This window comes from Anguilla rostrata, chromosome 17 (genome assembly GCF_018555375.3).
Source record: "Anguilla rostrata isolate EN2019 chromosome 17, ASM1855537v3, whole genome shotgun sequence".
NCBI lineage: Eukaryota > Metazoa > Chordata > Actinopteri > Anguilliformes > Anguillidae > Anguilla > Anguilla rostrata.
In genome coordinates, this window is record NC_057949.1 from 1,255,776 (window position 1) to 1,282,049 (window position 26,274).

The window sequence follows — 26,274 nt, forward strand, 5'->3', positions numbered from 1 at the left end:
ACACCTCCACCTTCACAGAGTACAGAGAGCAGACACACAGGTAGAGCACACCTCCACCTTCACAGAGTACAGAGAGCAGACACACAGGTAGAGCACACCTCCACCTTCACAGAGTACAGAGAGCAGACACACAGTTAGAGCACACCTCCACCTTTACAGAGTACAGAGAGCAGACACACAGGTAGAGCACACCTCCACCTTCACAGAGTACAGAGAGCAGACACACAGGTAGAGCACACCTCCACGTCCTCAGAGTACAGAGAGCAGACACACAGGTAGAGCACACCTCCACCTCCACAGAGTACAGAGAGCAGACACACAGGTAGAGCACACCTCCACCTCCACAGAGTACAGAGAGCAGACACACAGGTAGAGCACACCTCCACCTCCACAGAGTACAGAGAGCAGACACACAGGTAGAGCACACCTCCACAGAGTACAGAGAGCAGACACACAGGTAGAGCACACCTCCACGTCCACAGAGTACAGAGAGCAGACACGCAGGTAGAGCACACCTCCACCTTCACAGAGTACAGAGAGCAGACACGCAAGTAGAGCACACCTCCACCTTCACAGAGTACAGAGAGCAGACACACAGGTAGAGCACACCTCCACCTCCACAGAGTACAGAGAGCAGACGCACAGGTAGAGCACACCTCCACCTTCACAGAGTACAGAGAGCAGACACACAGGTAGAGCACACCTCCACCTTCACAGAGTACAGAGAGCAGACACACAGGTAGAGCACACCTCCACCTTCACAGAGTACAGAGAGCAGACACACAGGTAGAGCACACCTCCACCTCCACAGAGTACAGAGAGCAGACACACAGGTAGAGCACACCTCCACCTCCACAGAGTACAGAGAGCAGACACACAGGTAGAGCACACCTCCACCTTCACAGAGTACAGAGAGCAGACACACAGGTAGAGCACACCTCCACCTCCACAGAGTACAGAGAGCAGAGACACAGGTAGAGCACACCTCCACAGAGTACAGAGAGCAGACACACAGGTAGCGCACACCTCCACCTCCACAGAGTACAGAGAGCAGACACACAGGTAGAGCACACCTCCACCTTCACAGAGTACAGAGAGCAGACACACAGGTAGAGCACACCTCCACCTTCACAGAGTACAGAGAGCAGACACGCACTGCAAATAAGTGTATTCAGCATTCAGATGTCCAGTCTGTCCTGTGAAGAATGACTTTGGCCCTGAAGCTAACCTCAGGTTTAGGATCTTTTTCTCCTTGCTCAGGAAAACTGAGAGGGTTGATGGGTGATTTTGTTTTGGGTGAAGAAAGGGTGTTGGCATGTGTATTTGAACAGAGGACTGCTCATAAAACCATTTCAGACGACTTGTTTCCGACGTGGCTTTCGATGGAAACAAAACTGCCACCTGACGACAAAAAAGCTTTAAAACTGTTACTCAGGTGAAAAAGCATAACTTCAGCCGTTGAGCACAGCGTGGGCCTGTGTGTCCCCACAGTCCGACCTGACCATCGAGAAGCTGACGGCGCTGGAGAAGAACAAGAGCTCAGACCTGGAGAAGAAGGAGGGGCGCATCGACGACTTGCTGCGGGTGAGACTCCGCCCACCGCGCTCTCACCGCCCTGTGCGTTTCCTCCCACAATTCCCTTCTCTTTCTTTCTCTGCATAAGGCCCCAATTCAACCAGTGTTTGCCCTCAACTTTGACTGTTGGGTAAAAGAATGAGTTATTTTTCTTTGCGGACACAGTTTGGCAAGTTCAGCGATCGCTAAAACTAACTTGCCTGACTGAGTTTGTGTAGGGAGAACGATAACACTTGCATTTGTATGTCAAAGTTCAGGACAACTGTTGATTGAATTGAGGCCTCAGCATTTAGATTAGAAGTTGTTGTCCTGTAGTCTGATTGGTCGAGTGAATTTTAGCCACTGCTGTGTTACAGATCAGCTCATAGCACTGTAAGGTTATGAGCAGCCTGGTCAGGCTCATAGTGCTGTAAGGTTATGAGCAGCCTGGTCAGGCTCATAGTGCTGTAAGGTTATGAGCAGCCTGGTCAGGCTCATAGTGCTGTAAGGTTATGAGCAGCCTGGTCAGGCTCATAGTGCTGTAAGGTTATGAGCAGCCTGGTCAGGCTCATAGTGCTGTAAGGTTATGAGCATTCTGGTCAGGCTCATAGTGCGGTAAGGATATAAGCAGTCTGGTCAGGCTCATAGTGCTGTAAGGTTATGAGCATTCTGGTCAGGCTCATAGTGCGGTAAGGATATAAGCAGTCTGGTCAGGCTCATAGTGCTATAAGGTTATGAGCAGCCTGGTCAGGCCCATAGTACTGTAAGGTAATGAGCAGCCTGGTCAGGCTCATAGCGCTGTAAGGTTATGAGCAGCCTGGTCAGGCTCATAGTGCTGTAAGGTTATGAGCAGCCTGGTCAGGCTCATAGTGCTGTAAGGTTATGCACACCCTGGTCAGGCTCATAGTGCTGTAACGCCTGTGTGTGTGTGTGTGTATTCCAGGCGAACTGTGACCTGAGGAGGCAGATAGATGAGCAGCAGCGGATGTTGGAGCGGTACAAAGAACGTCTGAACAAGTGCGTCACCATGAGCAAGAAGCTGCTCATTGAGAAGGTGGGTGTGATTTCACCCTTGTGATCAGCCCTGAATCAGCCCCCCCATCACAGCCCCCATCACAGACCCCTGAAAACCCCCCAGCACAGCCCCCAGCAAACATGTTCCACACATACAGGAACTTCACAGGCATCAATGGCTCCCTGCTCTGCCTGGGTGTTCCACAAATGCTGGGACTTCACAGGCTTCAATGTGCCCATCAGCAACTGCCATGCCAATTAGTTATTTAGTAACTACATTTTTTAAAATTTCTTTTTGTTTTAGCCCGGCACTAACACCTGATTCTGCTTATCAGAGTATTGAAGACCACGGTCGGTTAATTAGTTGAAACAGGCGTCAGTGCTGGGCTGTAACAGAAACCCACACCGGCCCTTTGCAGATGAGACTGGACCCCCGTTGTCTCCGAAAAGTACCACAACAGCCCTGTTTCCCTTTCCATGCCATAGATCTGAAAGGCTTTGATGGCCCTGGGGGCCCCTCTGTTCTGAGTCAGCACTTTGGGTGACAGGAGTGATTTTAAATGTGCTTTGTAAGTGAACTTGGCTGGACCAATCAGGAGTGTAAGCAATGATGATTCTCCGTCTAGCGTATTTAACTTGTGTCACCAAGCTCTGATTGTTATTATATACTGCTGGGTTGCCTTTGACATTCGATGTTCACTCTTTGGTATTACCTGTGAGAACACTTAGAGAAGATGGTGGGCAGCAGTTATCCAAGACTGTCCACTGCTTTTTGGAGACTGTTCTGCTGTCAATCAGACATGAATCAGGCATGCAAATCAAACGGGTGTGAAATAGCTCATGGTTCTTGCCTGTTCTTGTCAGCATTAATGGCTGACTGCATCCTGCTGTCCTTTTCGCAAAAATAACAATGAGTATCTGGACTTTGTCAGGACTCCATGTCTGCAATGATGTGTCTTCTCCCAGCACTGCTATTGCTTTTACATTAACCTTAACCTTTATTTTAAAAAATGGCTGCTGTTTCGATAACTTCGTTATAGAACGCTGGGGCCAGCTTGAACTGTAGCAGTTTGAATATAGTTGTCAAGGCAACATGTCCTCTGCAATGTACCTTGAAAACCGTACCAGTACTGGATATGTGGTGGGACCATGTCCTCTCAGCAGAACCAGGCCTTTACTCTTCTGTTTCATTTGAATGACCTACTGTGCACCCACTGCTCCCAGAGGAACCGAACCTCAATAGAAAAACACACATGCCCGCCCAGCACAGCTGTGGTCCTGTCGCTGGGTGGAAGCAGCGTGCTGGTGATGTCACAGGTGATCTCATAGGCACGTGTGGCAGGTAGAATGTGTTTCAGGTATGATGTGTGGCAGATATGATGTGTGGCAGGTAGGGCAGGTATGATGTGTGGCAGGTAGGGAAGGTATGATGTGTTGCAGGTAGGGCAGGTTTGATGTGTGGCAGGTAGGGAAGGTATGATGTGTGGAAGGTAGGGCAAGTATGATTGGTGGCAGGTAGGATGTGTGGCAGGTAGGGCAGGTAGGATGTAGGCAGGTATGATGGTGGCAGGATGAGGGCAGGTATGATGTGTGGAGGTAGGGCAGGTATGATTGTGCAGGTAAATTGTGCAGTGGGCAGGTATGATTAGTAGCAGGTATGATGTGGGACAGGTTTGATGTGTGGCAGTAGGGAATGATGTGTGGAAGGTAGGCAGGTATGATTGGTGGCAGGTGGTGTGTGGTGGCAGGTAGATGTAGGACAGGTATGATTGGTGGCAGGTATGATGTGGCAGGAAAGTGTGTGGCTGGTATGATTGTGCAGGGTATGATTGGTGAAGGGTTGATGGGACAGTTTGATTGGTGGCAGGTATGATGTGGGACAGGTATGATTGGTGGCAGGTGTGATTGGTGGAAGGTGTGTGGCTGGTATGATTGGTGGAAGGCGTATGGCAGGTATGATTGGTGGCAGGTAGGGTGTGTGGCAAGTAGGATGTGGGACAGGTATGATTGGTGGCAGGTATGATTGGTGGAAGGTGTGTGGCTGGTATGATGTGGCAGGTATGATTGGTGGAAGGCGTATGGCAGGTATGATTGCTGGCAGGTATGATTGGTGGAAGGTGTGTGGCTGGTATGATGTGGCAGGTAGGATGTGTTGTATGATTGGTGGAAGGTGTGTGGCTGGTAGGATGTGGCAGGTAGGGTGTGGCAGGTACGATGTGGGATGGGTATGATTGGTGGCAGGTATGATTGGTGGAAGGTGTGTGGCTGGTATGATGTGGCAGGTATGATTGGTGGAAGGCGTATGGCAGGTATGATTGGTGGCATGGATGGAAGTGATTGGTGGCAGTGGATGGTGGAGTTGTGGCGGTATGATTGGTGGAAGGCGTATGGCAGGTATGATTGGTGGCAGGTAGGGTGTGTGGCAAGTAGGATGTGGGACAGGTATGATTGGTGGCAGGTATGATTGGTGGAAGGTGTGTGGCTGGTATGATGTGGCAGGTAGGATGTGTTGTATGATTGGTGGAAGGTGTGTGGCTGGTATGATGTGGCAGGTAGGATGTGTTGTATGATTGGTGGAAGGTGTGTGGCTGGTATGATGTGGCAGGTAGGATGTGTTGTATGATTGGTGGAAGGTGTGTGGCTGGTATGATGTGGCAGGTAGGATGTGTTGTATGATTGGTGGTGCTCTCTTTGCAGTCGAAGCAGGAGAAGATGGCGTGCCGGGACAAGAGCATGCAGGACAGGCTGCGGCTCGGCCACTTCACCACCGTGCGGCACGGAGCCTCCTTCACCGAGCAGTGGAGCGACGGGTACGCCTTCCAGAACCTCATCAAGTGAGTCTGCCCCGCCCTCGCTGAGCCTGGCTCCTCCCCCCAGCCGTGCCCTGTCCTGAACCTAGCCCCACCCCTCAGCCAAATCCTTGAACCATCTGACCAGCTGACCCCCTGACCCCCCCCCCCCCAGCCAATCTGACCCTCAGTCTGACCCTGCCCAGCCAGTCTGACCCTCAGCCTGACCCTGCCCAGCCAATCTGACCCTCAGCCTGACCCTGCCCAGCCAATTTGGTTGGTGACTGATGCTTATTCTGGCCTGGAGGCAGGTGACTGATGCTTATTCTGGTCTGGAGGCAGGTGACTGATGTTTATTCTGGCCTGGAGGCAGGTGACTGATGCTTATTCTGGCCTGGAGGCAGGTGACTGATGCTTATTCTAGTCTGGAGGCAGGTGACTGATGCTTATTCTGGCCTGGAGGCAGGTGACTGATGCTTATTCTGGTCTGGAGGCAGGTGATACTCGGAGGTGGAGTGAGTTTGGTGGTAATTTCGTCCCCAGCTCCTCGACTGCTTTGACCAAGCCCCTCTCCCCTCCTGCTCGTGTGGCCCCGCCCACTCACTGTGTGTGTCTCCGCCCATCCGGAACAGGCAGCAGGAGAGGATAAACTCGCAGCGGGAGGACATCGAACGGCAGAGGAAGCAGCTGGCCAAGAGGAAGCCCCCCGCCATGGGCCAGACCCCGCCCCCCAACCTGGAGCCAAACAAACGCAAGAGCAAGACCAACGGCGCAGAGAGCGAAACGTAGGGAACGTGCCTCCTCCCCGGCACCCCCCACTGCTTAATCTGAGCCTTCACCCTGCCCCCTCCCCAGCTAATCTGAGCCTTCACCCTGCCCCCTCCCCACTGCTTAATCTGAGCCTTCACCCTGCCCCCTCCCCACTGCTTAATCTGAGCCTTACCCTGCGCCCTGCCACTGCTTAATCTGAGCCTTCACCCTGCCCCCCCACTGCTTAATCTGAGCCTTCACCCTGCCCCTCCCCACTGCTTAATCTGAGCCTTCACCCTGCCCCCTCCCCAGCGCTTAATCTGAGCCTTCACCCTGCCCCCTCCCCACTGCTTAATCTGAGCCTTCACCCTGCCCCCTCCCCACTGCTTAATCTGAGCCTTCACCCTGCCCCCTCCCACTGCTTAATCTGAGCCTTCACCCTGCCCCCTCCCCACTGCTTAATCTGAGCCTTCACCCTGCCCCTCCCCACGCTTAATCTGAGCCTTCACCCTGCCCCTCCCCACTGCTTAATCTGAGCCTTCACCCTGCCCCCTCCCACTGCTTAATCTGAGCCTTCACCCTGCCCCCTCCCCACTGCTTAATCTGAGCCTTCACCCTGCCCCTCCCCAGCGCTTAATCTGAGCCTTCACCCTGCCCCCTCCCCACTGCTTAATCTGAGCCTTCACCCTGCCCCCTCCCCACTGCTTAATCTGAGCCTTCACCCTGCCCCTCCCCACTGCTTAATCTGAGCCTTCACCCTGCCCCCTCCCCACTGCTTAATCTGAGCCTTCACCCTGCCCCCTCATGGGCGAGGCTGAATATGAACTCTGACACCGCCCCCTCTTCCCAGTTGTAATTTAGTCTGCACTCTGACTCCGCCCCTCACTCTGAGTTTAATGCTGCTGTGTGGTTGCTATGGTTACTCTGTGTGTTTCAGGGGTTTTTAGAGTTCCCTTTGGAGTTTTACTCTTTCCTCACATTATTCTGTTGAATTTGCTTACCTCTCATATAGCTGCGCCATAATATGACATACCATAACATACAATAATATAACATACCATAACATAATTACGGGAACAGGCCATTCAGCCCAACAATGCTCACCATTTTCCTGACTAAATTAGTGCTCTGATTACCTACAGACTAGATGGTATCGAACACTGTAGGCCTATCAAGCCTAGTCTTGATAATCCCAAAATAATCCCAAGGGGTCACATAGCTCAGGAGGTAAGAGCAGTTGTCTGGTAGTTGGAGGGTTGCCGGTTTGATCCCCGCCCTGGGCATTTCGAAGTGTCCCTGAGTAAGACACCTAACCCCTAACTGCTCTGGTGAATGAGAGGCATCAATTGCAAAGCGCTTTGGATAAAAGCACTATATAAATTCAGTGCATTTACCATTTAGTTTCTGCCTCTACTACGTGACCTGGCAGGCTATTCCACACATTGACTAATCTCTGTGTGAAAAAACGTCAGTATGGAATTTACCTTTTGTTAATTTCAATGTCATACCGGTCAAGACCAGCTATCTTTCCAATTATCGCCTACATTTGTATGAAATCCAGCCTTGAATGCAGATAGTCCACAGTTTTTGTGACGTGTCTTGAAAAGGTCATGATCTGGTGTGTTTTTCTGTGCCGTCAGGTTGACGCTCGCGGAGTACCACGAGCAGGAGGAGATCTTTAAGCTCCGGCTGGGCCATCTGAAGAAGGTGCAGTCCTGCCTCTCTGAGCGCGCGTGGCTGTTTGTGTCATCGAGTGGGTCTGTGTGTCTGCCTGCTCTGTCCGTGTGTCTGCCTGCTCTGTCCATCTGTCTGGGGCGCTGAGTGCTTGTCCTCGGGGAGGCCTTTGTGCTGTCCGTGTGTGTTTGCGTGCCTGCGTGTGTGTGTGTGTGCATTAATGTGCACGTATGTGTGAATGTGTGTATACCGTCTGTGTCGTGAGTAAACCACGTATCTCCAAAAATGTAATTCTCAGAAACGGTAGAATACCGCTTCTGTTTTACGCATATCAAGCTGCAATCAGAATTTTATCTTTTGGGGGTTTGAAAGGACTGTATTAGGTGTTGACTGCAAGCCAGTGTGCCCGTATGAGAACCATGTGTCACAGTTTGTGAGTGTGTGTGTGCGGGTGCGGGTGTGTGTGTGTGAGAGAGAGAGAGAGAGAGTGTGAGATTGAGTGAGGGAGTGTGTGTGTGCCGGCGTGTGTGTGTGTGTGAGAGAGAGAGAGTGTGAGAGAGAGAGTGTGTGTGCATGAGTGAGTGTGTGTGCGTGTGCATGTATGCCTGTGTTTGCGTGTATGTGTGTGTGAGAGATACTGACCCATGTATGTGCTGTGTGTGTGTATGTGTTTGCGTGTGTGTGAGAGATTTTGACCCATGTATCTGCTGTGAGTGTGTGTGTGTGTGCGTGCGTGCGTGAGTGTGTGTGCGTGTGCATGTATGCTGTGTTGCGTGATGTGTGGTGAGAGATTTGACCATGTAGTGCGTGAGTGTGTGTGTGTGCGTGCGTGCGTGAGTGTGTGTGCGTGTGCATGTATGCCTGTGTTTGCGTGTATGTGTGTGAGAGAGATATTGACCCATGTATGTGCTGTGTGTGTGTATGTGTTTGCGTGTGTGTGTGAGAGATTTTGACCCATGTATGTGCTGTGAGTGTGTGTGTGTGTGTGTGTGTGTGTGTGTGTGTGTTTGCTTGCGTGTGTGTGTGAGAGAGATATTGACCCATGTATATGCTCTGTGTGTGTGCGTGTGTATGTGAGAGAGATTTTGACCCATGCATGTGCTGTGAGTGTGTGTGTTTGTGTCTGTGTGTGTGTGTGTGTGTGTGTGTGTGTGTGTTTGCGTGTGTGTGTGAGAGAGATATTGACCCATGTATATGCTGTGGCTCAGGAGGAACACACTCAAGGCGAGATCAGGCGGAGCATGGACGGTTGGAGCGTGCGGAATACATCCGAGAGCGAAGGACCACAACGAGGACAACTCACAGTACGAGTATAATATCACCACACACACACACACACACGCAAACACACACACACACTCACAGTACGAGTATAATATCACCACAACACACACACACACTCACAGTACGAGTATAATATCACCACACACACACACACTCACACACACACACACCACACGCAAAACACCCCAACACACACACACACACACACACACACACACTCACAGTACGAGTATAATATCACCACACACACACACACACACACACACACACACAGCACTACACACACACACACACACACACACACACACACACACTCACAGTACGAGTATAATATCACCACAAACACACACACACTCACAGTACGAGTATAATATCACCACAAACACACACACATACACACACGCTCACAGTACGAGTATAATATCACCACAAACACACACACATACACACACACCACACACACCACACACTCACACACACACACACAACTCACAACGATAAACACACACAACACACACACCACTCACAGTACGAGTATAATATCACACAAACACAACACACACACACACACATCACACACACATACACACAACACACACACACACACACACACATCACAACAACACACACCACACATCACAGCACAGTACAATACACCACACAACACACACACACACACACACACACACACACACACCACACACAAACAACACACACACCACACTCTACAACACCACACACTACCACACACCAACAACCCCCACACACAACATAAATACACCACAACACACACACACACACACACACACACACATCACATACAACACCACAACACACACACACCACAACAATACACACACACACACATACACACACACACACACACACACACACACACACACAACCACAAACACACACACACTCACAGTACGAGTATAATATCACCACAAACACACACACACTCACAGTACAACTATAATATCACACACGCATACGCACACACACATAAGCACACACACACACACAGATACACGCACGCACTCACACACACACACACTCACTCACTCACACACACACACACACACGCACGCACTCACACACGCACGCACTCACACACACACATACGCACACACACGCACGCACTCACACACACAGATACGCACGCACGCACGCACTCACACACACATACACACACACTCACACATACTCTCACACACACACACACACACACACTCACACATACTCTCTCACACACACACACACACTCACACACTCACACATACACATACTCACACACACATACAACCAGATGCTCATCAGAATTTCCAGCATCACATGCCTATTGCCTGTATGTTTGCCCTGTTTAGATTGTAGGCTTCCATCCTGACGAAGGCCTCCAGAGTGTCAGTATAGGTGCTAGATTACCATTATGTATGAATAAAAAAAACACGTAATTTAATTTGTGTTAACTTGCTGGAAGTTAGTTTCCGCGACAAGTATACTTCCAGCTTTTGTCTCCTTGGAAAAACAAGTAGTATTGAAGTTCTGAGCAAGACCGCTGGCTCTCTCTCTTTTTCTCTGTAGCGTCTCCAAATCTGTTTAGTTGTCTGTGTTTGCGGTTTGGTTTATTAATATCCTTTCTTACTGCCAGAGCAGTGCTTTTTGTTCTCATTATGTTGGTTTTCATTAAAATGTGGTGTCTCATCACGGTAGCAGATAAAAGAGACGTTGTCCTTTGCCGTTTGCCAGGTTCAAAGACCACCCCACATTAAACGACCGGTATTTGCTGCTACACCTGCTGGGCAGAGGAGGCTTCAGTGAAGTCTATAAGGTGGGAACGGCGCCTCGGTCTGCATGCAGCACTGCCGCTTCAGCACCAAACTGACCGATAAACGAATGATTTCAGAAATACTGTGGATTTTAGTCTGAAAATTTCCATCCATCCATTGGAGCCTATCCCAGCATACATTTGGTTAAATGCAGGAATACACCCTGGACCAGCTACCAGTTCATCATAGGGCCCACACTCCATTCACTCACACGTTCATACCCATAGCACAGTTTAGGCCAGGGATGCTGTCCAGCCCTGTTCCTGGAGGTCTACCGTCCTATAGGTTTTCACTCCAACCCTAACAGAGCACACCTCATTCAACAGCTAGAGATCTACTGTCCTATTGATCCTGGTATCAATTGGGGATTACGAAGTAATAAGGGATCTTGTTCATATGGGGCTCATGCATTGATGGATGACGGAGAGCGTTTTACAGGGAGGCCTTTCTGTAATTTTTTCGTAGCTTTTTCCGCAATTTTGCATACATTTTTTTGCTTCAGTGTTTGGAAGGAGCCCATTCCAGCTTGTAATTGCATTTGATATAAATTCTTCCCAGGCCTTTGACCTGACGGAGCAGAGGTACGTCGCTGTGAAGATCCACCAGCTCAACAAGAACTGGAGGGACGAGAAGAAGGAGAACTACCACAAGTGAGCGCAAACCCCGCCCACCCAGCCACCCGCCTGAGTGCTGCACTAGAGGCTCTCTCTCTGAAACATACAGTCTGTGACATCACTCCAGAGGCTCTCTCTCTCTCTGAAACATACAGTCTGTGACATCACTCCAGAGGCTCTCTCTCTGAAGCATACAGTCTGTGACATCACTCCAGAGGCTGTCTCTCTGAAACATACAGTCTGTGACATCACTCCAGAGGCTCTCTCTCTCTCTGAAACATACAGTCTGTGACATCACTCCAGAGGCTCTCTCTCTGAAACCTACAGTCTGTGACATCACTCCAGAGGCTGTCTCTCTGAAACATACAGTCTGTGACATCACTCCAGAGGCTCTCTCTCTGAAACATACAGTCTGTGACATCACTCCAGAGGCTCTCTCTCTGAAACCTACAGTCTGTGACATCACTCCAGAGGCTCTCTCTCTGAAACATACAGTCTGTGACATCACTCCAGAGGCTCTCTCTCTGAAACATACAGTCTGTGACATCACTCCAGAGGCTCTCTCTCTGAAACATACAGTCTGTGACATCACTCCAGAGGCTCTCTCTCTGAAACATACAGTCAATGACATCACTCCAGAGGCTCTCTTTCTGAAACATTCAGTCTGTGACATCACTCCAGAGGCTCTCTCTCTGAAACCTACAGTCTGTGACATAACTTTTCACACTAATCCTATTGGTTCTAGTAGGTGTTAGCCAGGTTATATGTTAGTTGCAGAGTTGGCTTGAATGGCTAGCTCCAATTGTAACCAAACCTACAGAAGATCAGGATTTGTCATTAGCTCACCATTGGTTGAAAAGCACATCCCTGGAAACTGGCCATATTTACCTCACATCCAAATGTCCAACTGGTCGGGCTCATAAGAAAATAATAAAGACGGGCGAATCCAAAATCTCAACAGGGATCCGTACAGAAGCCAAATCATGACAGCTAAAGTAGAGTGTGCACTGTACTGTTCCAAGGATAAAAACACCCCAGAATGTGATGTTTTATGCTATGTGCTCTGCATCAGGTCTGATTCATCGGTCTGATGAAGAGCATGTAGCTTGAAATGTCAGGGTCCACTTTGGGTCTGCTGCGATGTCATTTATGTCTGCAGACCCTGTGGACTTCCATCCGCATACCTTTTTAGGTAACTGTGAAATGGCCTTAAGTCTTCCCGCATAATTTTTAGGTTTCATGCCAGGACCCAATTTAGTGTCACTTAAATATAATTACCATTAATTTATACTATTATTTGTGATATGTATACTTCCTATGAAAAATTCCCTTTTCTGGAATCAGAAAGTTCCAAGCTGCTTGGAAAAAGTTCATTTTACTGCAGTTTTTTGTGATCTGCCAACGCAGTACTGGTTTAGGTTCCACCTGAGTTTAAGTACTTGGTCACTGCAAGCGAGCTGAGTCGGCAGCTACTTTATCGGTTCAGATAAGTTTCTATAATGATAACAGCAATAGTCAGGCCTGTGGAGTCTTCACAGAGAGTGAGAGCTCTGGAGATAGCTAGGCCTATGGAGGTTTCACAGAGAGTGAGAGCTCTGGAGATAGCTAGGCCTGTGGAGGCTTCACAGACAGTGAGAGCGTCAGTGTGTTGGTGAGAGCAATGTGTGGAGGCCAAAAGGAACTGCCTTCGATCCAAAGCACCCCCCTCCTCATCTGTGAAACATGATGGTGGGGGTGTTATGGTTTGGGCATGCATGGCTGCCACAGCTACTAACCATCTTCATTGATGATGTCACTGCTGATGGCAGCAGCTAAATGAATTCTAAAGTGTACAGAAGTATCTTTGTTGCTCAAGGTCAAGCAAATTCCTCCAAACATCTTACAGCAAGACAATGATTCCAAACATACTGCTGAAGCAACAAAGGAGTTTTTCAAAGCCAAAAACTGGAAAATTCTTGATTGGCCAAGTCATTCACACAATCTGAATCCTATTGAACATACATTACATATGATGAAGAGGAAACTTAAGGCAACTAGCTGCAGTACAGGCCTGGCTGAGCATCACCAGAGAAGATCTAGTGATGTCTGTGGCTCACAGACTTCAAACAGTCATTGCATGCAAAGGATATGTGACAAAGTACTAAACAATTGCAACTTTCATTTGCTGAACATTGATGTGTCCTAAACATTATGGTGCCCTGAAATGGAGGGCTATGTGTAGAAAGTGCTGTAATTTCTATATGGTGAAACTGAAATGTATAAAAATCCCCTTTATAAAAGCTGAGAATCTGCACTTTAACTGCATTTGTTTACAAATCTAAAATTGTGGAGTACAGAGCAAAAGTAATAAAAACAATATATGGCTTTGTCCCAGACATTATGGAGCTCACTGTATTTCTCAAAAAACTGTTTTATTTATAACATTTTTAGACAGTGGAACTTGGTCTTAACATCATTTTCAAATTATATGACACGTGTGGCACAGTATGGCAAGCCGTTTTAGCTTTAATTCATCTCTAGAGGATATCACAAATACAATTCTAACTAGTTATAATATAAGCGTTTCCCCCATTCATTTCAATGGGACCTTTCATTTTTGATATCAAGAATTAAATTTTAACTAGTTAAAATAGCAATTCTTGATATCAAGAATTGTATTTTAACTAGTTAAAATTAGACATTCTAATTAAAACTAGTTAAAATTCTATTATTGATATCAAGAATTCCAATTTTAACTAGTTAAAACTGAATTCCTGATATCAAGAATTCCAATTTTAACTAGTTAAAATTGAATTCATGATATCCGAAATAGGTATTTTAAATAGTTGAAATTATATTGTTGATATCAGTAATTGATTTTATGATATCAGAAATTGGCATTTTAGCTAGGTAAAATTCCAATTCCCATTGAAATGAATGAGAAAAACGTTTTAAATCTGACTAGTTAAAATAGAATTTCCGATATCAAGAATTGGCATTTTAACTAGTTAAAATTAAATTTCTGATATCAATAATATGCATTTTAACTAGTTAAAATTCTATTATTGATATCAAGAATCCAATTTAATGTAAACTGATCCTGATATCAGATTCATAACTAGTTAAAATTGAATTCATGATATCCGAAATAGGTATTTTAAATAGTTGAAATTATATTGTTGATATCAGTAATTGATTTTATGATATCAGAAATTGGCATTTTAGCTAGGTAAAATTCAAATTCCCATTGAAATGAATGAGAAAAATGTTTTAAATCTGACTAGTTAAAATAGAATTTCCGATATCAAGAATTGGCATTTTAACTAGTTAAAATTAAATTTCTGATATCAATAATATGCATTTTAACTAGTTAAAATCGAACTTCTGATATCAGAAATTATTTTATAACTAGTTACAATTGAATTTCTGATATCAAGAATTTGCATTCTAACTAGTTAAAATTGAATTTGATATCCCAGAAATATTAAGTTAAAACGCTTGCAATAGACATTGTTGAACTGTCAGTAGTTGTTTGTCAACGACATGAACATTCATTTGTATGCTACCGGCTAAGACAGGGTTCCACCCACCATTCACATTGCAACATTATGCTCAGTGAAAGAGTGACTGTTTAATCTCTGTGCAATGTAATTTCGTATTCAGTTGGTGGTCAGTTATAACAGTCTCTTCTGTCTTTCAGACACGCCTGCAGGGAATACAGAATCCACAAGGAGCTGGACCATCCCAGAATAGTCAAACTCTACGACTACTTTTCGCTCGACACAGACTCGTGAGTGCCTCTGCTGGCCACACCCGTTCAGGACACCCGTGGGGCTGTCTGTCAGTGGATTAGTGTCCCGTGTACGGGTAGTGAAGAATGAAATGGGACACGCCTGGGTAAATGTGGGCCGTGTGCAAAGCGGGAGCCACCGCAGGTGCGCTCCGCTCGTTAATTAAGCAAATAACATCCCAGCATGCATTTGTCCACGGTGCCCATAAATACGGCTAGCGATGGCTGCAAGAGGAGACCTCGGCGACTTTTAAAAGAGGGGTTGTTGGTTGGGGCGCGTGTGGCGGGAGCTTCAGTGACCAAGAAGGCTCGACGCTTCGCCGTTTCGCGAACGGCGGCGCCGGGGGTATCTTTGGCGTGGGACTCTGAGGGAGCGGCCTCGTCAGAAAAGGGCCGCAGTGGGTGGAAGAGCACGCTCCAGGATCGCGGGGTCCGCGCATTAATGCGAAGAGCAAAGCCGAACGAGCGAGTGAGCGAGCGACCACACATTTCAGCCTGGGGCGTGAGCTGTAATGAGGAAATACTGACTTTCAGAGCAAAGAGGACTTGGGTATGTCACAGGCACACACATCCAGACCTTCTGCTCCCTCACAGCTGAGAGCAGGAGAGAAACATAATAAAAAGTATTAGTGGCCCCAGAGATATGTGGTATTTCAGTATTTCCTGGATAATGAAGAGCATCAGGTAAAAATGGCATGGCTGAGTTTACATGGGCAGTGTTATTGGTTTGGTAGTGTTATTGGTTTGGTAGTCTTGCACAGCAGTGACCTCACTGTAACCACGGGGAACGTGGAGGGTCAGTGCGTCCTGCTCCCCGCCCCCCCCAGGTTCTGCACGGTTCTGGAGTACTGCGAGGGGAACGATCTGGACTTCTACCTGAAGCAGCACAAGCTGATGTCAGAGAAGGAGGGTCGCTCCATCATCATGCAGATCGTCAACGCGCTCAAGTACCTCAACGAGATCCGGCCGCCAATCATCCACTACGACCTCAAGCCCGGTGAGGCAGCCTCACGCACACACACGCGTGTGTGTGCACACACCCACACACACACACACACGCTGGCCCTATGGAGCTTGAGTGGTTTCCCCCAGTTTTCACAGCAAAGCACAGCCACCCTGCTCACTCAAAGACATGCATGTTAGGTGCGCTCCTGCAGTTGCCCTCGATCAAGGCACTGGCCTCAGAACTGGAGTTGGTCCCCATGCGCAGCACAGAGAGGCAGCTGCCCAATGCTCCTAAGTAACTAGAGCCGCGTTTCCACCGCAGGAACCAGGGTCTAAATTTAGTTCTGGGGGCTTTATTTTACCCCCAAAAAAGTCACTGCTCGGGGGGTAGTACTTTCCAAAAGTACCGGAACTTTTGGGATGGGGCGCAAGCGCTGAACATTTCTGATTGGTTGATTACTCGCAGCATTTTATTTCAATCGCCATTTTTAAAAATCTGCAGCCGCAAATAACTTGAATTCAGACGTTATGTTATGCGGCACAGTAGCCTACTTTTGGTTATAGCCTGCCAACGTCTACAGATAAGAAATTAACATTGAGGATTATTTCGTGTGCTCTTCTGTTCCTTTCTTGCTTTAGCATTAAGCCTGTTTTATAAAATATTAAGCATTCGTGCTGGGACAGCATATTACGTACCAAAACATTCAAACGATTTAATTCGGTTGCTGAATATTGTCATCCTGATTTATTTTTGTTAGCCTGTTATAGTTGACTCAAAACGCTTGACACAGTTATGTGAGGTATGCGGTAGTTCTGCGTAATTTACATTGGGGATACAGTAAATGCAAACTGGAAAAAATCACCTTCCACACTTTTTGTCAGGGTAAAATAACAGGTAAATTCTAGTAATCGTCCCTTTTGCTTTTTCAAACTGCCATAATTTCAATTCCACAAAAAGACCAGGAAGACTAGACATGGACTCTATTTATGGTGCATGGTTCGCATCTGGAGGGCACACTTCGCTGCTCCGCTAGCAGTAACTTTCAAGAAAAGCAAACGGTGGCTGTACCACTGCAATATTCATTTAAATTTGCACGCAAGTCCGAGTTGTCATTCTATTTATTCTTGTCATTTTGCGATTAGCCTATATTGGAAATGACGATAAGAGTCAAATTAATCAATTCAACAGCAAATTGTTTCCAACATGTGCATGTTTTCTGCTGTTGTTACCAGTTATTTGTAGAATGCGAATGCATTCTGTCGTCTCGGATGTCAAGACATGAAAGTGAATGTTCGCATAAAAACATAATGAATGTGTTTGAGAGGATATATAAAACAGTTACAATCTGTATATTAGCCTGTTATATCCTGTTTGTTTCATAACAACGGTCCAAGTCGAACCACCAACGAGAGTTTTGCTTGACAACGGTAAAATAATATGCACAAACGGCCGCGGAAGAATATTTCAATTTCAGGTGATGAAGTCGATAAAAATCAATAAATAGCCTACTAAAGTAACCATATATAGTCATTATTGGTAACCAGTTGTATAAGTGGAATAAACCCCTCGGGCTGTCCCGGTTATTGGAAAATAACGTACTTCGGTGGCAGTATGGAGTTACAGAAGAAATCATAGGACAGATGGACCGACGACAACGTCGCTTTTTCATACGTCAGCGGACTAATTTGCCTAATCGTCGCAGGACTTTAGACCACTGTGGAAACGCAGACAACAGTGGGCTGAAGGAACCTTTTAGTTCCTTGAAAAGTAGTTCCTGGGACTAAAACTTCCGGGTACTTTTGGTGGAAACGCGGCTTAGGATGGGTCAAATGCAGAGGACAAATTACCCCATGGGGTTCAATAAAAGTACATCTTATCTTATCTTATCTTATCTTGGGTAAGGCACTTCACCTGAATCCGCTTCTGTAAAATCCAGATCCATACACAGAGCTTCATGGGTCTCAGTGTATTTGCAAGTGCTGTAACGCTGACTCAAGGAGCTTTGTGAATTTGAGTCATTGGCGATTTTTAATCGAAAGCCAGTTAAAATTAAAAGTGGAGCACTGTATTCAAGGGGTTGCCTTTTGGGCCTTTGAATACCATGTAAAACGGTTGTGTTTGGTCACGATCAGTTGAAAATGGTTGTCTCCACATGACTTTGTGGCGAAATTGCAGAGAAATAGCCTATGCATTCTGAACTAAACTGAACAAGGTTTCTCCTGAATATTCTGAAACCAAAGCATTGGCTGATGACTCTTTGATCCGAACCAGAATAAAGAATAAAAATAAATTCCTGGATTAAATAACTTCATGCCTTGTGAGTAAATCGCAGAAAAACAACCCGTAAGTTCTAAAGGAAATGATGACATCACTTCCTATCTCCCTGTCCAGGGAACATCCTTCTTGTGAACGGTACTGCCTGTGGAGAGATCAAGATCACTGACTTCGGCCTCTCCAAGATCATGGACGACGACAGCTACAACTCTGTGGACGGCATGGAGCTGACGTCTCAGGGTGCAGGGACCTACTGGTAACCATGGCAACCCCCCTCTGAATAGTGCTCTGTGGTCTAAAGCAAAGAAACACACTTCAAGTAACCCCAAAACAGCTTGTGCAGTGATGGTGTGTTTCCAGAAGCTGTACATTTGAACAGATCAAAGCTGTAGCATTTATTCGCGCCATAGAATATAATTCCTACTGAAAATAAGATTAAAGATAATTTTTTACAGAATGATCAGGTAATATACACGTGTATAACCTCTGGGTTTAATGTCATACTGTCACTGTACAAACTGTTTTTGTTCTTTCTTTAACTGCCTAATCCTCCTTAGGCCCTTACCGTTGTATAGCTGGCGTGTTATCTGAAACTCCCGTATGTAAAATATCCTTTATCACACAGAAGAACTGTCGGGACATATCATAAACACAGACTTAAAGCTGAAAGAATATTTTTTAAAAGACGAAAATGTGCTATGGAAAACAAAATAGTACACGGAAAACATTAGCTAGAAGCACTGTTCTTAAAAAAAGAATCTGGCCTTCAGCAAGAAGCAGTTGACCTCTGACCTGGAAGCTATAAGTTCTTTGACTAAAGTAAAGTTTTAAAGCAAATGCTCATGCGAGAAGGACATTATCAAAACAGTACATGACTATTTAAAGTTACAATCTCGAAGATTTCCGTTTCGTTCTCTTTGGCGGTACCAATGGCGAGAAGCAGTAATTGCAGGTGTGTTTTTGGACCTCACTTCCCATAGATCCAACCGGATCCAACCAGTGTCGCCTGTGTGTCAGTCAGTTGGCGCCTGGACCACGCCAACTATAAGACTTACTATTTACTGAATAAAAAATGGTTGTTATAAAAGTAACATTATGTACATATTCATTCATTGTCTGACATTAGGCTAACTTAAGCTGTCTTTACACTGCCGAGCCGGGTTAAAATGCTGTAGCAGACCTTGGGTAGAATTAGTGATAATCAATTTCCACAAACGTTCTTTATCCACCTTTTGCCCGGTATGAACATCTTTACACTACAGAGAAGAATTCGCGGGATTCACTGTGGCTCGTGCAATTATATATCTCGTGCACAATAAACAGTGTTTTTCGTGAATGATTGTTGTGTGATATTTTTGAAACAACTGCCTTGCAAAATGTTACCCCTGGTGTTTCTGGTTTTGCTAGCTAAACTGTTCGAGGATAAAGCTGAGCTGGATGTTAAATTAACAATCAGAACAAGAAGAATAAAACGAAAACAAAGGAGATTTCATGAAAAAAAGGGCATCAAGGCTGAAGGAACATATGAGGAAGCGTAATGAAATAATAACAACGCTAATCCATACTGCCGTATTCTTTTATTTCATTTTCTCTGGCTTGACATCTTTACACAGAAATCAGACCCGGCTCTGCTCCACCTATACACCCGCTTTATTCTGATCATTATAATATATTGATGAACTTGATGGCAATGTAAATAACGGTAACGTTAAGGCCAGTTCAGATCAATGATTCGCAACGAGATGAAATGGTTTTAGAATGTTGCAGAGAAAATTGTAGCGGTGTGAACTGGTTAGTTGCAGTGTCTGAAGCCGTTGCCTGGGGTCTCAAAAGACCCACCTTGTCAAATCGCCAACTGCAGTTTTAGAACGTTTACAATCAGACATGGAATTTTGCAAGTTGCATCCAGTCGATCCAGTCTCGTTGCAAATCATTGATCTGAACTGGCCTTTAGTTAGCTACATTGCAACGTTGCAACAAGGTAGCCTTGCGTTCAAGAGACGGTTTGCGAGGTCGGTACCGGACAGTAGTGTTAGCTAGTTGTTTTCTAATTGTTAGCTGACATTAGCTTGTGTTAATTACATTAGCTAGCTAGCTAACACAACGTTACCTGATATGAGAGATGGATACTGTGCGCAACGTTGTCAAAATGAATGTTGCCTTTCTTGACATGGTCCGGTAGCTAGCGTTAGCTGTGCAATTAGCTAGGCTATGTAATTTAGTAACGTTACATTGTCATCAAATGTAATACGAAATCTACATTAACAAATAATATGACGTCTCATGTTACACAATAACTTTTTAGAGTTCCATAACTTTCTCTATTATTGTAGCAGACACCGGAAAAAACAGTACGCTGCTCATACACAAGTGAGTTGAAGAGCGAGTCTGTTGCGTTAGCTCCGCCTACCCTCTCTGGCGGACCAACCACTGATGGGTCACTAACTGTGCGCCGCTTGTGATTTTTTCCCGGGAATGTCGCCACAGACACCCAGTTCTTTAATCATAAATTATTACAATAATAATAATATAAATTTATATAATAATAGGCTCAATCACCATTGTACCTAATTTGGCGATAGATAGTGACTTAACAGACATTTATTTTAATGAAATTCTTCGAGATTATTACTTTAAATCAGTACCAAGTGATGACATACAACTATGTTCTCTAACAAACAGCTGAAACAAAATTAAGAAAAGATACTCTGATCTGAAACACCGCGAATAGTAGTCAACAACACAAACAGATATACACTGTTATTTTACTCAATAAAATTATTTTAACACCAAAAAAGGTCAAAGTTCAAGTTGATTTCCCCGTGTCCTCTCCAGGTACCTCCCCCCAGAGTGCTTTGTGGTAGGCAAGGAGCCCCCCAAAATCTCCAACAAGGTTGACGTGTGGTCAGTGGGGGTGATCTTCTACCAGTGTCTCTACGGTCGTAAGGTAAGCGCAGGACAGCTTGGCGAGAATGTCCCAGGAATGCCCAGCATTTCAATTATATGTATCAGAAATATGCATATGTACCTGTATGCATTCCATATGTAGGGGATTTTTCTAGAGACGTTTTAAGAGGGTGGATGGTGCAGGTGAAATTGAACGGGAGTCTCCCTGCATCCTCCTCTTCTTCCTCCCCCAGCCGTTCGGACACAACCAGTCCCAGCAGGACATTCTGCAGGAGAACACCATCCTGAAGGCCACCGAGGTGCAGTTCCCCCCCAAACCCGTCGTTTCGCCCGAAGCCAAGGTAAGCCCCTCCTCTTTCACAAATTCAGTTTCTCTTATCTCTGTTTAAGCCCAAGACATTTCTAATTGCTGGATTTGCTGGATTTGTAAACTAGTGACTTTGGGCAAACAGAAATCAAACTTTTCCTCAAAATGAGTTCATGCTGTTTGAAGTACAGTAGACATATACAGGGCTGTATATGTCACTAGATTTGTCACGAGGCTCTTTTTTAAATAAAGTGGCTAAAGTGGTCTGAAGTTGGTGAGTGTGTGGGGTTTGTGAGGACCCATATCCCCCATTAACTCCAGCCCTCTCCTCTGTCTCCAGTGGGGTTTGTGAGGACCCATATCCCCCATTAACTCCAGCCCTCTCCTCTCTCTCTCCAGGCCTTTATCCGTCGCTGCCTGGCGTACCGAAAAGAGGACCGCATTGACGTGCTCCAGCTGGCCAGTGACCCCTTCCTCATGCCCCACATCCGCAAGTCGGTGTCCACCACAGGCGTGTCTGGGACTGCCCTGCCCTCCACCTCCAGCTCCTCCAATAGCAGCGCTTCAAACTAAGCTCCGCGCTCCACCCCTCCCTCGCCGCTGCTGGGGAAACCTGGCCGCCACAGGGTCTGGGGGACGGAGACGCCTAAAACCTTGACCAAGCCAGAACCTTGCCAGCCCCATTATCCTCTTCTCCTCTGTGGGTTCAGAGGTCAGAGCTCATCCCCTCCCCCAAAGGGAAGAGAGGCGCTTAACTTTAACCCACTCACTCGTTTTTCACCACGGAATGGAAAGCGGTTGGGGTACAGCCGCTAAGACAGACGGACAGAGTCTGTGTTGTAGCACCCCCCCAGCCCCCCCCCCCCGTTGATTTGGTGGTTGGGTGTCTCCTCGACCTCTTGTCGAATTGCCCTTCTTGACCTGACACCAGGATGGACTGAAAGCGCCTTGAGTTCCAGAGTCGAAGACCCTCACCCCCCTCCCTCCATGTCTTGCTGGGCACACTTTTCTTTCTCTGGAACGACCAAAGTTCAAGACTACCTGTTGGTGAAGCTCTTCGGTTTTTTTTAAATTTTTTTTTTTTACATTTTTAAGCAATGAGAAGGAACGTTGAAATTTCTCTGGGTTGCAAATGTCCTCTTTTTAAAAAAAAAAAAAAATTGTTCTAACCAACATCAAACTGGAATATTTGATAGTTCAGTTTTTCATACCTCCCCGCCCCGCCCCGTCCCGCCCCCACACATATTTATTTAGTTCTATTTTTAATTTTTTGATTAATTCAAGGGGCCGGAATATCAGTGTGTGCTGTGAGGGGGGGCAGGGCCTTAGCAGAGAATTGCATATAAACCATTAAATACTATTGTTTAAAATGTTGTGGTCTGAGTTTCACTCAAATATGTTTCTTTTGACCCCATAGGTTAAAAGTGTGGCAGAAGGTATAGTGTAGAGGTATAAGCACTCGCCTACCACTGCAGAGACCCAGGTTCAATCCCCGGCAGCGGTACCTCTGGCTTGGTCAGACGTTCCGAACACAATTGGGGGTGGGAAGCCGGTGAGGGTGTGAGTCCTGATCGTTGCATTCGCGACTCCTATTGGTTGGTCGGGGCGCCTGTTCAGCAGGGAGGGGAGATAGCGTGAACCTACGCACGCGTTATGCTCTCCCAGTGAAACTCCTCACTGTCAGGTGAAAAGAAGCGGCTAGCGACTCCACATGTATCGGAGGAGGCATGTGGTAGTGTACATCCTCCCCAGACCGACAGAGGATGGCGCATCGACCAGGACCGTGATACACACGGAATTGGTATAACAACTGAATTGGGGAGAAAATGGGAGAAAAATGGCAAAAAAAACACTGATTTTTTCCTGTCATTTGAGCTGTCATTTGAACCGAAAAAAATGATCTGAATATTCTAATTAAACAACAGAGATTCAAATATTTATTTTTATATAATATATTTTTTTATTTTATATTTATTGCTAAATTTACAGTCAAAGTTGCATTATTTATGAATTGCCATGAAATACTATTGGGCGCTTGCTCTTATGCGTGTTATGTCCACAGGAAGGCAGACACAGGCAAAATAAGGAGAACTAGAGGTGCGTTCAAGCGTCAGCTAACATTCGCAAACATATTTAAACTTTTAAACGTTAGCTATTTAAACGTTAGCTAACATTACCTAACAGTCGGAAAAGGTAGAGTGCCGCGAACAAAAATGACTGTTGACAGGAAAGATGCCGAGAGAACAGAGGTTGCCTGTTTCATCCTGAAATGTGAGCAGGAAGTAAAATCATATCGAGGGATGACTTCCTGGGCATATCGCTCGATTCTGCAGACCTCTTCATTAGGGACTTCATGTCAGGACCACTATCAGTTGAAGTCCTCTAATATCGCGGAAGCCACTGCGAAAATGACCTTCCGTTTAGTCGCATACATTTTTATTAGAAGTGCATGAATGGAAGTGGCGAACTAAATGGAATGTTCATGTAAAATCGTTCAGCAGTACCTGTTTGCCGATTACTTAGTTTGGCATGAACGTTCAGTCATCTTGAATTTTGATTAAAAGGTGTCTTTAACCTGAAAGCAAAGCGCAATGTTTGGCACAAACCAAACAGCCCATCACCCAGGTAACACCATCCCCATCTATAAGCATGGCGTGGCAGCATTATACTATGGGGTTGCTTTTCATTGAGGTAGACAGGGAAGCTTGTTGCCTTCAAGGGCAAGAAGGATGGTGCCAAACAGAGGTGAACACTGGAAGAAAAACTGTCTCAGACTGTCACAGATCTGTGTCTAGGCCCAGGATTCATGTTGCAACAGGACAATGACCCAAAGCACACAGCAAAATCTACAAAGGCATGGCTTATAATGGAGGCCAATTTTCTAGAATGGCTCAGCCAAAGCCCAGACAATCCTTTTGAAAATCTGTCCAATGCTCTCTGTCTGACTTGGCAGAGGTGGAGCAAATTTGCACAGAGAAATTAGAAATCTGAATGTGCAAAGCTTATGCAGACATACCTGAGAAGACTCAAGAGCTGTTAAAAGCTGCCCAAAAATATTTCTGGAAATGGGAAATTGAAGTTTCATTTATGAAAAAAAACTTTTGCTTCAAAACATTGTTGAATTTATTTTGTTAGTGAAGTGGGGGTGACTGCTTTCTAAAGCCATTGTATATAGTCATATGTACTAATGAATTCATGAACTGGCATTGAGAATTAACTTGGAATTAAAACAGAATTGGTAGAAGGAAAATCCAGCATTGTAATGACTGGGTTAGTCCACAGGATGGCTCAATTGTAGAACTGTTTCTGTGGCTGCATTGAAAGTTTTACATCCATACTGCAGGCTTCTTTTGAGTATAGTGTCTGTCAGTTAAATGCAGTTAGTAGATGTGCCTACCAGTGAATTCAAGTTTGTTGCTGTGTGTGTGTGTGTGTGTGTTTGTGTGTGTCTGTTTGTCTGTTTGTCTGTGTGTGGCCAGACAGACTGCCATTTACTAAACTTTCAGGAGCCCGATTTTTATACCAGTGAAAACATGATGCTGCTATTCATGTGCATGAAAGCCAGGATTTTACTCTTTTTTTCTCTTTTTTTTTTTGGAACTGAAAGCACATTTGTGATGAAAGGGGTCTGAAAGTCGTTCTGATCTAAACTGGAGTCTATTGGTGCTTTCCTGGAATACGTCTGGAAGTTCACAAGAAAATTGGGCCTGCCGCGTACTGTGCGTTTTCTCCATGATTTCACAGTGGCACAGTTTATGTAATTATTTAATAAGCGGAATACATTTGATATGTTTCCAGACCCCCAGACTGTGTTTATTTCTTGAGGCTTCCAGGAGAAGAGCATGATGTTGTGAATCCAGGAAAACTGTCAATCAAGACTACACAACATAATTTGTAGTGTAAAATCTTAATTTACGCACCCCGTACCCGTAAGACTGTGTGTCAGGAGCAGCCAGGTGTGCAGAGTGGGTCTTAACTGCTGTCATTTCTAACCACATGCCAGTGGTGCCTTTGCACCAAAATATATTTTTAATTCAGCGGAAGGATTGTTCATGTTCTTAAGAGAAACAAACATCAGGTTTGATGCTAACAGAACGGAACAGAACAGAACAGAACAGAACTTTTCCCCAGGGGGATGCCTTTAAACTAGTACCTGAATGCCCTTGTCTGTTGGTTTCATTTCAATTGCAATTCAGGTAACATTGAACAAATGCAATTTAAGCTGTTCCAAATTGTTCATAAATGCTTGCTTCCAGACTAGCTGAATGGTCCACTGAACCCAGGCCTTAAATGGGTAAAAGGCACCTGAACTGCCCCATCAGGAGGGCTAGGAGACATGATGGATTTATCTAAATTTGATTGTTGATACAAAGGTGATTAAATTACTCCAATGTAGTGATGTCATGCCTCTCGTAGGACTGCATGCCTGTCATCTCTATGCGAATGCCATGATCCCACAATATCATTTTAAACAGGTATTTAAATCCCATTAAAGAGGAGTTCCAGCTAAAAAATCATTATATAATGTGTTGGTCCTCACATAGAATTTACTAATTTACCAGA

The 26,274-nt window shown here is 45.7% G+C and overlaps 1 protein-coding gene across 1 annotated transcript in view; it reads left to right on the plus strand.

The window, feature by feature from the left end:
* Positions 1-23,081, plus strand: part of LOC135243064 (serine/threonine-protein kinase tousled-like 2) — a 38,100-nt gene extending 15,019 nt beyond the window's left edge. The window contains 15 exon segments of the mRNA XM_064314559.1: positions 1,492-1,584; positions 2,498-2,608; positions 5,266-5,402; positions 5,990-6,142; positions 7,748-7,840; positions 9,006-9,061; positions 9,064-9,085; positions 10,815-10,896; positions 11,453-11,544; positions 15,188-15,277; positions 16,105-16,274; positions 18,615-18,753; positions 21,333-21,444; positions 21,638-21,745; positions 22,111-23,081. Coding sequence (XP_064170629.1) covers positions 1,492-1,584; positions 2,498-2,608; positions 5,266-5,402; positions 5,990-6,142; positions 7,748-7,840; positions 9,006-9,061; positions 9,064-9,085; positions 10,815-10,896; positions 11,453-11,544; positions 15,188-15,277; positions 16,105-16,274; positions 18,615-18,753; positions 21,333-21,444; positions 21,638-21,745; positions 22,111-22,284 — 1,632 coding nt within the window. The 3' untranslated portion in view covers positions 22,285-23,081.
* The last annotated feature ends 3,193 nt before the right edge of the window (positions 23,082-26,274 follow it).